Source organism: Eubalaena glacialis, chromosome 13 (genome assembly GCF_028564815.1).
Source record: "Eubalaena glacialis isolate mEubGla1 chromosome 13, mEubGla1.1.hap2.+ XY, whole genome shotgun sequence".
NCBI lineage: Eukaryota > Metazoa > Chordata > Mammalia > Artiodactyla > Balaenidae > Eubalaena > Eubalaena glacialis.
Genome location: NC_083728.1, coordinates 86,011,161 through 86,027,196, shown reverse-complemented (window position 1 = coordinate 86,027,196; position 16,036 = coordinate 86,011,161). Strand labels below are relative to the sequence as shown.

Here is a 16,036-nt window from a genome sequence, read left to right as displayed (position 1 = left end):
GTCTCAGCTGCAGCCTGGGCCCCCAGCTCCTCGGCTGGTGAATCCTATTCACAATCCCGCCCAGGAGCCATCCTCTCAGCTTCATGCCCTGCCCCCCGCCCCGGTGCAGGCCACTCACTGCCCTGTCCACTGCTGCGGATTTGTGGGTGTGTCTTATCCACCTCTAATACCCAGGGCCTCTCAAAGAGCCAGCCCTGAGCAGGCCGTCCAGCTCCAGGAGTAAACGAAGGCCGCGTGTGCCGGTTTCTGTGAGGACACCTGCACGTGGTGTGTCTTCTCAACGTGAGCCCACTTCAAAGAGCTCATCTGAAGGCTGATCAGGAGCCAGGAGCTCCCCTCGGCCTGGCCGGGCGCCTGTTGGCTCAGTCACATCCCTGTCCCGCCCTGCGTGGTGTGTGTGGGGGGCCTGACCCCTGCAAACTACATTTCCTGGGCTCACTTGCCAAAGGCTTCCTGGTTAATATGGCCCACAGGAGACTCTGCGGGTAGATCAGGCGACAGGCAAAGAAGCCAGGGCTCTCCTCCCCGCCTCTTGCTTCAGAGGCCACTGCGGCCGGTGCCTGTGCCACTCCTTGGTGTAAGGTCCCGCAGGGAGCCCTTCTCGTGGTGACCCAGCCTGGAGCCCTGGGAACACCACAGTGGCTCCCCGCTGTTGCCAATCTCAGGGGTGCTAAACCTTCCCGTTTGTCCTTTCAGCTCTCTGGGGACCTTCTCAACTCAGGCCCTCACGTCAGATGCCCGCTGGGGAGCCGTCTGCCTGACTTGACCTGGATGTGCTTCTCTTCGCTGCCCGCTGTATTGCTCGGCCAGACCACAGAGACACCACACACCGAGGGCAGGTTGGAGGCTGTTTCTTTATACAAAGGTAATCAACGCTACGGATCCATAAGCATGCTGCTGCGGCTCACGCTGGCCCATCTCACCACTTCCGGGGCAGAAGTCTGGGTGTGGGGCGGGGGGGGTCACCGCAAGGGAGGAACACTGCACAGGCCTGGGGACTGGCGAGCACACCAGCTGGGAGCTCCCAAAGGGCACGCGCAGACACACGAACATGGCATAACCACGGGCACGACGTACGAGGATGGGAAGGAAACAGAGAGCTGAAAAGAGCCACTGACCACCAACGCCCTCTTCTCCCAGGTGTCCTGTGGGGGGCGGGACAGTGGGTGGGCGGGGCCGGGGCCTGGAGCCAAGCGCCCCAGCTGTGCCACTACAAGGCCACGTGACCTCACGTCCTCACAGAGCGCTGCACTTTCTGCATCTGTAAACTGGGGACGACAAGCTGTACTTCACCAAGTTGTCATGAGGATGAATGAGACTGAAATAGGGACACATATCAAAATACTCAACACAGAGCCTGGCACACAGGTGTTCAGTAAGTAACTTTTTGTCAAGAACATCTCAGCTCAGAGAGGACCTTCCTCGGAAGGCCGAGATGGGAGATCGCTTCCCTGGAAACTCTCTCTCAGGGGATCAGGACCCTGGAGCACTCCTTGGAGCCGGTAGCCGCTGAACTGGCCAGGGCCCCGGAATGCACTGTGCCGGGGCAGTTGAGGGGGGCGGGGGGCTGGACCCCCAGGGAGGCACCCGCAGAAGCCGGGTAGACACCAGAGGAGCTGGGGACCGTGCCAAAATGGTTCTGCACGTAGCACAGGCCGGACGTGGGCTGGTACGGAGGCAGGCTGGCCGTGTGCCCAGGGACCCAGGACGGCCAGGGGGCCAGTTTCTGGCCGCTGGTGTGCTGCATCTGGGCCACAGGGTGGTTCGGGGCCAGGTGAGGGTGGCCGCTCTGTGTGGGGTAGGAGCCAGGCACAGGGTTCAGCCTGGAAAGGAAGAGAGAGAAAATGGTCACTCAGCCACTCATGCCGGGGCACACAGCAGCCCCAGCGGTCGATCCGCAGGCGCGAAGCGTGGGTCACTATACTGCTCTCTATTACAACATGCTGTGGACGGTTCCGATAACCAGCCGTAAAAGTGCCAAGTGGGGAGGAAGGTCAATCTCAACTGGACAGAAAACATATGCCCAGAGGGCGCAGGGCCCACTCACGGTCCTGCAGTAAGCCAGCAGGAAGAAGGGGTATCGGGCCCATGCCTGAGACACCCTGAGGTGTAAGAGCAGCTTGCAAACTGGATGGACCGGATGGACATGGGGACCAGATCACAGCAGTCAGTGTGTTTGTGGTCGGCTCAGCAACTGGACCCAGAGAGAATGGATCCATCTCTGTGGGAGGGAGGAGGGGAGGGCTCTGACGGGTAACACAGGGCTTGGGCCCAGGCCTTGTCTGCCGGGAGATATTCTACCCGTGTCTTCAGGAATAAAGACTCACAACTCAAAAGTCCTGGCAGGCGGGAACCGACGTGACAGATGTGGGGAGCTGTGTATGCTGCGGTTGGAGACCCCACCACAGACGCGTGCGGCTCGGGCCACAAAGGGGGACACGTTCTAAGGGTTTTAGCCTGTGACCTTCGTGCAGAGTTCCAAATATGAAGAACAAATGTCAACACCACTGATACCTGTGTTAGGTAACTAGACTAAACCAGTATACATTTCAATCCAAACCTAAGCTTACAAATCAGCTGCTTAAGTACAGATACAGGACACTTAACAGCACTTCTGGCATTTTAAAAATATAGAGGTTTTGGCCGATAAGAAGTTCGACAAGAGCCTCCAGGGAGGCAAGGCTGTCCAGGCAGTCAGGTCCGCTGCCGAAACAAACATGCGTGTTGTAATACCACCTGTGTCCCATTGTCAGGTCATCCGAAACATCACGTTCTGTTCTGGGTGCCTACAGCAGGCCAGGATAACGAGGGATCGAACACCACGCCACGCAAGGGACACAGAAGGAGCTGAGGGGGTCACCATGGCCCCTGGCCAGATCTGCGCGTCATGAAGCAGGATCACCCGGCACCACGGTGTCACGGTTACAGAGAGGTAACTGCGATTCAGCGTGGAAGACCTTTCTCATCAGGGGCTGCCTTGGAGAGCCGGCCCCCAGCCGCCAGTGGTGAACATCGTCAGCTGTCTTAGAGGGGATTCCTTCACGGGACAGGGCGGGGGAGAGAGCATTTGCAAACGAGGACCCTTAAGTTCTCTCTAGATTCTGTGAGAACAGCAATTAAGAGCCAAAAAGCCACAATACACCTAATTCTCAATTTAAACACCTCCCACCCATTTAGACTCCAGGAATTACTTGCCTGAAACAAAATGGGTGAGTGTGCGTTTCTATTTTTCCCAGTACCCGTCCCTGCCTTTAAGAAATGGTCAGAGTGGGGAATTCCCTGGCGGTCCAGTGGTTAGGACTCAGCGCTTTCACTGTGGGGACCTGGGTTCGATCCCTGGTCAGGGAACTAAGATCATCCTGCAAGCCGTGCGGCCTGGTGAAAAAAATAAAAATAAAAAAGAAATGGTCAGAGGGCTCTGAGCTGCTGAAGGCTGGGAGTGTCCACCTCCTAAAATAAACTACAAGGAGCAGACTCCGATTCAGCCAAAGTCCTGCCTCCAGGCCAGCGCGGGGGCAAGATGCACTGCACAGCTGAAGCAGAAAAGGGCCACTGACAAAGCACCTTGACTTTGTACTCAATCCTTTCTTTGGGAGGGACTTGAAGGAAAGGAAACCTCCTCCATCGTGAACTCTCAGCATCGGCAAAAACCAGTGAAGGCCACCCGAGGCCGGCAGCGAGTGCCGCGGCGACAGCGAGTGAGCAGGACCCGGAAGCAGGGGCCCCTGGCTCTAGACTGGGCTCTTCTGACTCTGTGTTACCTGGAGAAAGACCCTTGTCCCCTTTGGGCGCTCTCTCTGAAAGGAGGGGGTCAGGCTACGTGAGCTCTGGCGGCTTGCCCAGCACTCTCCATTGAGAGTTAACGTGCCTGGACTGGGAAACAGTAAGCTTCGCCTCCTCCTGCCAGGTGGCCAGGAAAACCCGACCTCTCAGTTTCGGGCCGTGCCACCTCCTAAGGCTCCCAGTCAGTTGCGTGGACTGCGTTTCTTACCAGCGTCACACGCAGGAGCCCAATCCCACCCGCACAGAGTGCTTGTCGGCGCTGAGGGCTGTTAACGCCACTGGACGGGGCCACAAGTCACTCGGGAGTATGTACAAGAGCCCCTTCCAGCTCGGTCCCTACTTCAGATGCAGCTGGGCAGAATCTAGGGTGCTCGGGAGAAATTTGTGCACAGATTTTTCTGGGCCCAGGCTGCCCACAACCTCTTCCCTATTCCCCAGGACACTGAACGAGTCACACCCTCTAGAGGCCCAGGAATCGCTTTAGGAATAAAGCACAGAGTTCTATAACTTACTTCCGGCTTTGGGCTGCCCTTCTTTCAGCTGAAGAGCCGGAGATGTACTTGAACACCGAAATCTTCCTCATCAGGCTAAAGGGGAACTTCTGGTCGAGCTTCAGCGCAACTCGCTCTGGGAGGTCGATGGAGTAGCAGTAGGTGAAGCCATCTGAGGTTGGCATATTAAGGAAAACTGGAGGCAGCTAAAGGGAGGAGGGCTGAACACTCCCCACAGGATGCAGGTACCCACATTGATTGTACAGGGGAATTAGTGCTTATTCCACCATAATATCTGACTGGAGTTTCAAGCTCAGGGGAAACCAAGAGTTGAGTTTCTATCCCCTGTACCTCAGAGGGAACATGACCCAGCAACAGGAGAGGGCAGACAGGTGCTAACATTTCAACTTCCCCCAGACACACCCATCCTGTCTCCTGAGCCCCTCTGGCCCCTTCAATCACAGTCAGAAGCCAGTACACATCTCTGTCTTTCCAGTGGGATGAAGCAGGAGGCTGTCCTAATACCCTCTGGGAGGACTGACATCCTCTTGTACTTTGTCCCAAATAGAAGGAACCTTGTCTCAATGTGACCAAGTGAGCTTCCTGTGGGCCTCTGTGGCAGCCCTTTCCCCACACTGTCACCACCTCCCAGGGATGTGATGGTACTCTGGTCACCCGACCTGTGTCAGCCCATCACTGCCTAGACAGCCAAAAAGAGTCAGCCTTTATCCAACCATCCATCCATCCTCTCGACAAATATTCATTGAGCATCTAGTATACCAAGTACTGGGGTAGAATAAGTGGCCACGAGCAAAAGCTTATCTATGGATGACCACGCTGGGGACCTTAAGCTAGCCTAGGTAGATCTGAGAAATTTTTCTCTAAGGATGTGATATGGATGCTGAAGCCTAAATTGTGAGTAGCAATAGCTAGAAGAGGGGTGCTGGCAGAGAGAAGACTGTACAGAAGCACCAAAAGAACATTGCTCATTGAGGCAGTGTTCTTAACTAGAATACTACGGGCAAGATAATTCTCTGCTGGGCTAGGCTGTTCCACTCATTATAGGACATTTAGCATCCCTGGCCACCAGCCACCAAATGGTAGTAGTACCTAGTCATTGTGATAAACAAATACACCCTTGTTATTTCTAAATTCTTTCAGGGATGACAGTATGCTTCCAAATACTGATTCCAGGTGGTAACCAATGCTGTAAGAAAGTCAAAAGTTGTCATGGCTGATGACTTCAGAATGATCTCAAGAATCTGTTCTGCTTCTGACTCTGATGAAGTAATAATACTAGACTAGTCCTCCCACATATGTAACTATAAACCAGAATACAATATTTTACACAATTGTTTTCAGACTTTGGACCACAAACACTACCAAACTGTGATACCTAAGAAAAGGGAAACAAATTAAGTGAGCCTCAAGATCAAGCTGGCTTTCTGCCTGGAGGCACTTTCTAAACCACAGCACAGGAAGGGGAATCCAAGTATCATTCCAACTTTAGTATATGTGCTGCCAAAGCGAGCATGGGGAATCCAAGCAGAGTACAGTATTTTTTCCTGAGCTGGAGAGACAAAGAGTTCAGGGAGGAAAAAATGCCTGGGATTTACAGGTCAGTAATGGAGAGGAGGGAGAAGAAGCTCCTCCTCTTCTTCTGGATGGGGCCACAAGTCCCTTGGGCCCAAAGAGGTTCCCCGAGTTTTTAGCTAAATACTAATGTACACGTACATAGGCTGAGACTCCTCCAGTCAGGCAAAGAACAGCTACTGAAGAAACAACAACTATCAAAGAGCTGTAAGATTAACAACTCCTGGAGCTCCCACAGGACAGGGACATGCTCAAGTTCTAACCAGAGTAAAGAGACTTCACTGAACACCCAGGACATTCAGAAGAGACCCCCAAAAGGCAATGCCTTAACAAGTAAGTTAACTACCTATTAGGAAAAAAAATACTCTTTAAAGGAAGACAACAATATTCAGCCCTTGGTAACACAGTATTCACAATGTTTATCAAAAAATAAAAAATTACAAGACAAGGGACAAAGCAAGAAAATAGGGTCCATAATCAAGAGGAAAAACAGTCAAAAGAAACAGGTCCAGAAAGGACAAAGATGATGGTATTAAGAGACAAGTAATTTAAAACAGCTATTATAAATGTGTAAGTGAATGTGTTTAAAGGAAAACATAAACATAACAAACAGATAAAGAATCTCAATACAGAAATGAAAACCATAAAGAAGAACCTCTTGAACTGAAATATACAACATGAGAAATAAAAAACTAACTGGATGGGTTTAACAGCAGAGTAGGCACTGTGGAAGATGAGATTGCTGAACTTGAAGGCAGTGTGACAGAAATTATCCAAACTGAAACGTAGAGGGGAAAAAAGGCAAAAATTAAAAAAAAACACAAACAGCCTTAGTGACCCACTGAACAATACCATGTAGCTTATATATATGTAATTGGTAACCTACAAGGAGAAGAGAAAAGAGGATAGAAAAAAAATACTTCAAGACATAATGACGATAATTTTTTTAGACTTGATGAAAATTCTAAACTCACAAATCCAAGATCAACAAACTCCAAGTAAGGTAAACACAAAAACACCACCTCAAGGCACAAGATAATTAAATAGCTAAAAACCAATGATAAAGAAAAATTGTGAAATGAGCCAGAGAAAAACAATGAATTATACAGGGAAACAATAAAAATGATTACTGATTTCTTATCAGAAACAATACAAACCAGAAGTAATGCAAGGACATCTTTAGAAGTGAAAGGAGATCAGAGAAGGCTAGAATTCTATATTTAGTGAACTAAAGGCATTTTCAAAGAACCAAAGATGGAGAGAATTTTTCACCAGCATACCTACTGTAATGTTAAAGAAAGTTCTTTAGGCTAAAGGAAAATGATACCAGATGGGAATTTGGATCTACACAAAAGAATGAAGAAAACTAGAGATGATAAATATGTGAGTAAATGTTGCTTTTTAAAAAAATATAATTGACTGTTCAAAACAAGAGAAGTAGCAATGTATTGTGAGGTTTATAACATATGTAGAAGTAAAACATATAACAACAATAACAGAAAGGATGGAAAGAAGGAAAACAGAAATACAATGGAATAAGATTCTTACATACAAAGTGGTATATTATCGGAATGTAGACTGTGATAAACTAAAAATGCATATTTAAACTCTAGAGCAACCACTAAAAAATAAAACAAAGAGGTATGGTTAATAAGCAAAGAAGATAAAATGAAATACTAAAAAAATATGCAATTGAAGGCAGGAAAAGAGGTAAAAAGGAACAAAGAACATTTGAGACAAAGAGAACACAAAAAGCAAGCTGGTAGACTTAACCCCACTATATCAATAATTACACTAAATGCAAATGGGCTAAACAAGCCTTTAAAAGGCAGAGACTGTCAGATAGAGAACCACCTATATGTTATCTACAAGAAATATGCTTTAAATGTAGACACAAACATGTTAAAAATATAAGGATGGAAAATATATACCATGTAAATCCTAATTCTAAGAAAGGAGAAAGCTGGAATAAGTAAATTAATATCAGACAATGAAGAATTTAGGGCAAAGAATATTACCAGAGATTTAAAGGGTCAATTTCATAACAGTAAAGAGTAAATTCATTAAGATGATATAACAATCCCAAATGTGTATGTATCCAATAAACAGAACTTCAAAACACTTGAAGCCAAAAACTGATAAGAATTGAAAGCAAAAAAGAGAGATCTACAGTATTAGCTGGAGATGTCAATAGTCTTCTCCCAGTAATAGAATAACTATAAGGATATAGAAGATTTGAACAATACAGTACCTTGACCTAACTGACATATACTGAACACTATACCCACCAATTGCAGAATGCACATTCCTTTCAAGTACACACAGAATACTCACCAAGATGTAACAAATGCTGGGCCAGAAATAATTTAAAAGGACTGTAATCTTACGAAGAATTTTCTCTGACCACGTGAAATAAAATAAGAAATCAATAACAAAAAGAAATCTGGGAAATCACCAAATATTTAGAAATTAAGCAACTCCCTTATAAATAACCCTTGGATCAAAAAAGAAATCCCAAGGAAAATTAGAAAATACTTTTAACTGAGTGATAATGAAAACACAACATATCAAAATTTGTGGGATACAGCTAAAGTAGTGCTTACATGGGGAGTGTATAGCTTTAAATTTTCATGTTAGGAAAAAAAGTTTAAAACCAATGAAATTAAACTAGAATTTAAAAATAAGATACATAAGAACAATGTTATCAATGTGGATTTATACACTACCCACACTAACAGCTCATAGAATCACAAATTGTAAGATATGTCAGGAATGCACCTCGTCCAACTCCAAACACTACCATTCTGATGTTCAAAAAAAAATCCACTTTGTATTTTAGAATACTTTCCCCTAATTGCCAGAATATTTATACAAGGAATATGAGGCTTATCCTGAGTTTTTAACTACCCATATGGTAAAAGCCTACCATAAAAAAAAAATTTTTTTTTCTTCTGAGAAAAAGATTAAGCCAAACAAAAACAAACAAACCTGTTTCCTATTCCTTTCATGGAACATCTCCAGCCCATGGGTATTTCAGGTTCCTCCAATAAAAAAAATTAATCAAATATAGGTTTACACCTTAGAAAAAAATCAATACAGAATATTTTACTAACTGGCAGTGCTGAGCCAGTGTGAGGAGTGAGCTATGGTGATCTTTTCCAGATGAGAAAACTCTGGCCTAAAGTAGGGAAGTGACCTGCCCGAGGCCACATGGTTTTCAAAGGTGAAGCTAGCACACAGATTACCTACATCTGAGCCCACAGCTCTATCTACTTGACCCCCTCCCAGGCCCTACAACTTGGTTCACCCTTTGGCATGTCATTGTTCTACAATTACCTTCTAGGAAGGATACATGTTAGCCCAATTCCAAGTCCACAGACGTTACTGAGGAAAGAGGTCTGGGGAATGAGCCAGGAGGCACAGAGCAGGAGCCATGGCACCAGCATTGAGGGCACAACCATGCCAAACACCAGGGCCCTCCTCATCCGAGAGCGGACGGAATTGACTCCCAGCATGGCAAAAGCCACTGGGGTGAAACCTCTGGCATCCTCTACCTCCCCCAGCTTTGAGAGCGATGACACAGCTTCAAAAGACAGGAAGATGATGGCGCAGATGATGGCGAAGATCACGGTGAAGAAGCAGTGGCGGACGGTGCCCACGGTTCTCTCAAAATTGCCAGCAAAGCGCCAAATGATGATGGCACCGCAGAGCAGGGAGACTGGATTCTCATAGACAAAGATGTAAGTCACCAGCCTGTAAACTGCAGAGGGAACTGAGTTAGAGGCCCAATGGTGGGTTGTTCCAAGAAGGGAAAGCCAGGTTACAACCCACCTAGGAAACGGGGAGTAGCTGGCTCTCATTGCCAGTGAAAATCAGCCCGGAGCCAGTGGGATAAGCAGAGGGAGGCAACAACGAAGGACCCAGGACTCAAAGTAGAGGCGTGGATGTCTAATCTTTGCTCTTTCCCAGACCTGGAGCAAGTCTTATCTGTGACTGGCTTCCACGTGGGGAAAAAAATAACACTTTTTAGCATGGGATGGTCTTTAAATTTGTAATGTGCTTTATAATCCTTTTTTAGGTTTTAATACTGACCTATCTCACCGGGCAGTTTGAGGGTTAATTAATTGTAACGGCTTCAGGTGGATTGGGTGGGTGTCACTTAACACTCTTTGTGCCCGTCTCCTCGGCTGTAATCCTGACCTCTCCTTCCATAGTGGCTGTTCAGAGGAAGAAAAAAGGGACCATGAATTATTTTGCACCTGTAAAGATTAGAAAACTATCACTAATAATGTAGATACAGAACTCAGAAGTCTTTCTTGAAAGTGCTGATCCAGTCTTCGAGGCAGAGCCATGCTCTATATGCAATAAGACAGCAAAGAATCTCACTTTTATTTTTCTATAACCAGTCCTCTCTCTTATGTACTTTTACATCCCCGCAGGCCAAAATACTAAACTGAAGGAGGGGGACCGGTGAAGTGGCAGTAACATTGGACTTGGGAGCCTAAAGGCTTGGAGTGGAATCTTGGCTCTATCACATCAAGGCCGGTTGAGCTCAGTCAAGTCACAGGCCCTATCGGCTTCATTTCTCTCATTGTATAATAACAGGCATACACTCAAGGCCCTCAAAGGTCTCTTACATGTCTAATACTCACATTGCCCGTGAGCCCCACGCTCAGAGAAGCCGTGAAGTAAAGAAAAAAAAAAAAGCGAGCTCAGTTTAGGCTGGCATTTTGCATCTGTCTCTGTAGACAGATGTGCTGTGTGTATCTCGGGTGGGGTTGGGAGGGACCAGTTTTAGATTTGAGCACGGAGGCAGGCTATGAACCATGTACCTCAGTCAGGCCATCTCTGTAAGGCTTCATTATCTGAAGAGTACTTCATTGCTTGTTGAGTACTTCCGACACTGAAATCCCAAGTATAAATGTGAAGATTCTAGAAGCAATTCTATATAATTTGGGGATCATAAACCCCAAGGTTCCAGTTCCAACACATCACACGATAAAAAGAAAAATCTGGGTTCCCGTGTCAATTATATAACTCAATAGCTCTGCGAGTCTTCGCATTAAGCCTCAGTTTCATCTAAATAATGGGCAACAATAAAGCCTACATTACGTCATGGGATCACCGTGAGGATTAAATGAGATTAATGCATGTGAATGTGTTCTGCAAAACAACAAGTCATACAAATTTCCCATTTTCCTCCCCAGAAAAGAATGGGGAAGAAACAGAGACTAGGAACATCTTTTATGAGCAGACGTTTATACTTAATTGGTCTGCAAAATCTCTCACCCTCCCCGAGAAAACAAACACCTCTCCCAAAGGTACAAGATACCCCCTCCCGCTATGAGCAGGAAATCGGAGTGAGGATTAAGATAAAAACGAAGAAGCACAAGAAACTCTAAACCCCAGGAAGCCAGGATCTTATAGGGGTGGCCACAGATAAAGCTCAAGTGTCTTGACGAAGGCGAAAGAAAAAAATTTTTCAGTGGGGGTTGGGCCCTAAAGCAGACGTAGGTGTGAATATGACAAGGGAGGGGAAGAGAAAAATCCTTCTTGGTGATCGAGCAGGGGTGAATGAAACCTATTTGCTACGAATGGATATGGGGGCCTTGACCAGTCGGATGGCGACAGGGAAGGGAACAAATCTGGGTAGGGAAGCATTACAGTGATGACGAAGATGGGGCTCTGCACAGACAAAGACGTGGAATATGGGGCTGGTCCTCCAGGTGGGCAGAATGATGATGCGGACGGAGACGGGGTGGCGCGGATGCTGGGAGGCCAGAGCCCAGGGCCTGGCGAGGTCGGAGGAAAAGGGCTGGCACCCGGGGCCCGGCCCCGCCCTGCTCACCTTGCCAGTTGCGCAGGGCCTCGGACCGCAGCGAGAGGCCCGAGGGCGCCAGAGGCGGCTGCAACAGGAACAGGCGAGGCCCAGACACCAGCAGCGAGAGCAGCGCGGTGAAGAAGGTGGCGGATGGCACCTCGGGCCACAAGGACCAGCTCCGGTGCCCGGGCTCCGAGACCGCCATGGTCGCCAAGGCTCCCGCTCCCCTAGGCGGCTCCGGCAGGTTCTCGGCTCCTTCCGCCTCCTTGCGGCTGTCTCCCATGGCAACAGCGGAGGAGGTGGCCGGAAGCCCCGCCTCCCCGACGCCCCGCCCCGTGCAGAGTTGCCCAATCCGGTCGCGCTGACCAGTCTCCCCCGCGCGTAGGACAGCGCCCTCTGGCGGCAGCCCCCCCTTTTCTGTGTTTACCCCAATTATACCAATGAAGAAACTGGTGTCTGGGTAATGCAGTTAAATGGCAAAGACAATTAGAACTCAGGTTCCCCCCGTTGCTATGGCCTGGAATTGGCTACTGGCAAGGTGCCTGGGTTAGAGAAACAGGGGTGGGAGAGGAAGGCGGGATTCTACTGAAGGCCCCGAAGGGATGTAATATAACAACAGTGATAACCAAGGTCTATTTCAGCACTTAAAGTCTGAAAAGCACCTTCACCAGAGAACAGCTGTTTAAAGTAGCCAACTGGAATATTGTTTCTCTGATTACAGATGCTTTGGAAGGTGAGGTAACTTGCCCAAGGTCACAAGTGGGAAGCGGTAGGAGTAGGATCTGAATTCCTCTTTGCTAGGTCCCGATTTTCTTCCCTTTTCACTACTTCCCTCTAATATCCTGCCTACTGCTACATGTATGTGAATTCGACTACTGAAAAATAAACAAATGCTTCACTCTCTGTGCTGGACATTCAGATCCGTTCCCAGCCCTAGTCTACCCCCCTCAGTCGTTCTGGCAATGTCTGTGTGCCCATGAACCTCAGGAAGAGAACCTAAGATTCTTTTCTTCTTTTGTGTTTAGTACTAAAATATAACCATGTAATTTTCTGGATATAAATATACAGCAATGAGACATATTTCAATGAATGCTACGTATATTTAAACTAATGCTGCTCACGACGCAGCAGTGGGCATGAAAATTAATGTTTTACGCAACAGGAAGCAAAACGGGAATCAGAAGTGTGGTGGAGCAGCTAAAAATAGCGAGTGGGGACTTGGTCTGCTGGAACCAAAGTCTGGGCCTTGGAAAGAGAAAGGGGGTGGTGGTCCCATCTCCTCTGTGCCCATCAGGCCACTCCAGGAGTTCTGGGTCTACTTTCAGACATATATTCTGAAAAAGGATGTAGAAAATTAGAGCTTGTCCAACAAAAAGTGACTAGGACTAGGAGGAAAGGGGGGAATTTCAAATCATATCTTGATGAGGGACAATTAAAGGGACCAGGGAGACTTCTGTGGGGAAGCTTCAGTGGTCCAGACCACTGGCTCTAACTATGTGAAGGGCTTTCCTGAAGAGGGGGAGTAGACTTATCCTGTGTTACTCCAGATGGGAGACCTGGAAATGATAGGGCGACACACTTGACTTAAGAAAGAACTTTCTGACTTCCCTGGTAGCGCAGTGGTTAAGAATCTGCCTGCCGATGCACAAGACAAGAGTTCGAGCCCTGGTCCAGGAAGGTCCCACATGCCACAGAGCAACAAAGCCTGTGCGCCACAACTACTGAGCCTGCGCTCTAGAGCCTGTGAGCCACAACTACTGAGCCCGAGTGCCACAACTACTGAAGCCCGTGCGCCGCAGCAAGAGAAGCCACTGCAATGAGAAGCCCGTGCACTGCAACGAAGACTAGCCCCTGCTCGCCACAACTAGAGAGGAAGCCCGTGTGCAGCAACGAAGACCCAACACATCTAAAAAATAAATAAATAAATAAATAAATTTTGTTTAAAAAGAAAGAACTTTCTGACAGTTTGGATTGTCTATTCATGGCATCAGCTGCCTTAATTGGTAGTGAGCTCCCTGTGACTACAGTGTGCAAGCAGAGGCAATCTGGGGACCTGATGAGAATACTGAAGTGATTCAAGCATCAGTTTGGAGGTGGAACTAGATGCCTTTTAAAATCTTTTTGGACCTTCAGTTCTAAGACTCCATAAACAAACAAATGCATATGGAATGTTGATACATTTGCCATTTACCGGGGGGTTGGGGATAATTGCATTTGGATTCCTGGCAGGATGAGAGTTGTGGTGACATCACATATCCTACAGCCAAGGGCTGTGTAGTCTAACGCAGGGAGCACCCAATGGTCTCCCTTCTCTCTGATTCTGCCCCCCTCTTCTCATTTTTTCCAATTATGCCCCCAGAAAACCCCAAGACCTTCTCTTCAGCTCAGGGGACAGAGGACTGGCATGAACAAAGCAGAGCCTTCTTCAGCAGATGGGCGCAGGGAGGGGGCAACCCAGTACCATGAATCTTTTTTGTCCTATCTTTTCACTCTTGGTCTGCAAACATTTCCAGGCCTCAAATGTGCTACCTGGAGATGCCTTTGTTTACAGTTCCACCAAGCATCCACCTCCTTGGAGAGTGTCTAGTTTTCCATGTGCCAGACTTGGAGGCTAGGGGACAGGTGACTTCTCAGGGGGCACACATACCAGTGTGGACATTTCTAGATCAAACCCATGAGCAATGTGTCCACGTCCTAATCCTCAGATTCTATGTATAGGCTACCTTATGTAGCAAAAGGGACTTTGTGGGTATGATTAAGTTAAGGATCTTGAGACGGGAAGATTATCCTGGATTATCTGAGTGGGCCTAATGGAATTGTGAAGGTCCTTTTAAGGCAACAGGAGGGTCAGAGGGAGAGAAGGCAATGTGATGACAGAGGCAGAGGGTGGAGCTATGAGGCTTGAAAATGGAAGTGGGGGCCACGAGTCAAGGAATGAGGGTACCGCTAGAAGCTGGAAAAGGCGAGGAAACAGATTCTCCCCTAGATCCTCCAGAAGGAACACAGTTCTGCTGACACCTTGAAGTAGCCCTGTAAAACCCATTTCAGACTTCTAACCTCCAGAACTGTAAGATTATAAATGCATGTGGGTTTTTTTCCCAATGTTTTTTCATTGTGGGAAAGTACACACAACATTTACTATCTTAACCATTTTTAAGTGTACAGTTCAGTAGTGTTAAGTACATTCATAATATGCAACCATCAACACCATCCATCTCTGTAGTTCTTTGGATCTTGTACACATTAAATGATAACTCCTCACTCCCTACTCGCCCCAGTCCCTGGCAACCACTATGTGTCTTTCTGTCTCTATGAATTTGACCACTCTATGTACCCCATATAAGTGGAATCATGCAGTATTTGGCTTTTTGTGACTGGCTTATTTCACTTAGCATAATGCCCTCAAGGCTTATCCATGTTGTAGCAGGTGTCAGAATGTGCTTCCTTTTTAAGGCTGCATAATATTCCATTGTATGGATGGACCACACGTTCTTTATCCATTCATCTGTTGATGGACACTTGGGTTGTTTCCACCTTTTAGCTATTGTGAATAATGCTGCTCTTTGAGACTTAGCTTTCAATTCTTTGGGGTATATACCGAGAAGTAAGATTGCTGGATCATATGGTCATGCTATTTTTAATTTTTTTAGGAACCTCCATGCTGTTTTACAGTGGCTGCACCATTTTACATTCCATCCAACAATGCACAAGGGTTCCAATTTCTCCACATCCTTGTCAACACTTGTTATTTTCTGTTTTTTAGATAGTAACCATCCTAATGGGTGCGAAGTGGTAATTTGTATTGTTTTAAGCCACTAAGTTTATAGTAATTTGTTATGGCAACGGTAAGAAATGAATTCATTCCCTCACTCACTACACTGGTCTCTGTTTTTCAAACAAGCCAAGGTCGTTCTCACTTCAGGGCCTTTGCACGTGCTCTTTCATCTGCTGAAATGCTCTCCTGGCTCTTAGTATAGTGGCCTCGTTCTTAGCCATCAGGTCTCCAGCTCAGATGCTGCTCCTCATAAGGGCCTTCCCAGGTCACCTCTCCCTGTTCCTTCTTTCAGTGCACTCACCTGTTTGTGTCTTTACTTATCTAACTGTCACTCTTACTAGACTACAAGCTCCCTGAGGGCAGGGACCTGCCATATCCCAGCACTTAGAGTAGAGCCTGGCACACAGTTGGTACCCAGAAATACTTGTTTAGTCCCTGCTCTCCACAGCTGGTGTCTCTGGTGTGGCAAAGGAAAGACTGTGGAGGGTTTGAGGAGGTGCTAAACAAACACCAGCTGTCTCACTTCGCACAGCTGAGGCAGCACTGGGACCAGTGCCAACCACCCAATTTGAT

At 47.3% G+C, this 16,036-nt stretch overlaps 1 protein-coding gene across 1 annotated transcript; it reads right to left on the bottom strand.

Annotated features, from left to right (window-relative positions):
* Window positions 1-835: 835 nt before the first annotated feature.
* RHBDD2 (rhomboid domain containing 2) lies at window positions 836-11,976 on the bottom strand. The gene is made up of 4 exons (XM_061209527.1): window positions 11,716-11,976; window positions 9,220-9,627; window positions 4,296-4,446; window positions 836-1,823 (listed from the first exon to the last, which is right to left on the bottom strand). The coding sequence occupies exons 1-4, from the start codon at window positions 11,969-11,971 to the stop codon at window positions 1,466-1,468; spliced, it is 1,173 nt and encodes a 390-aa protein (XP_061065510.1). The 5' UTR covers window positions 11,972-11,976; the 3' UTR covers window positions 836-1,465.
* Window positions 11,977-16,036: the final 4,060 nt, after the last annotated feature.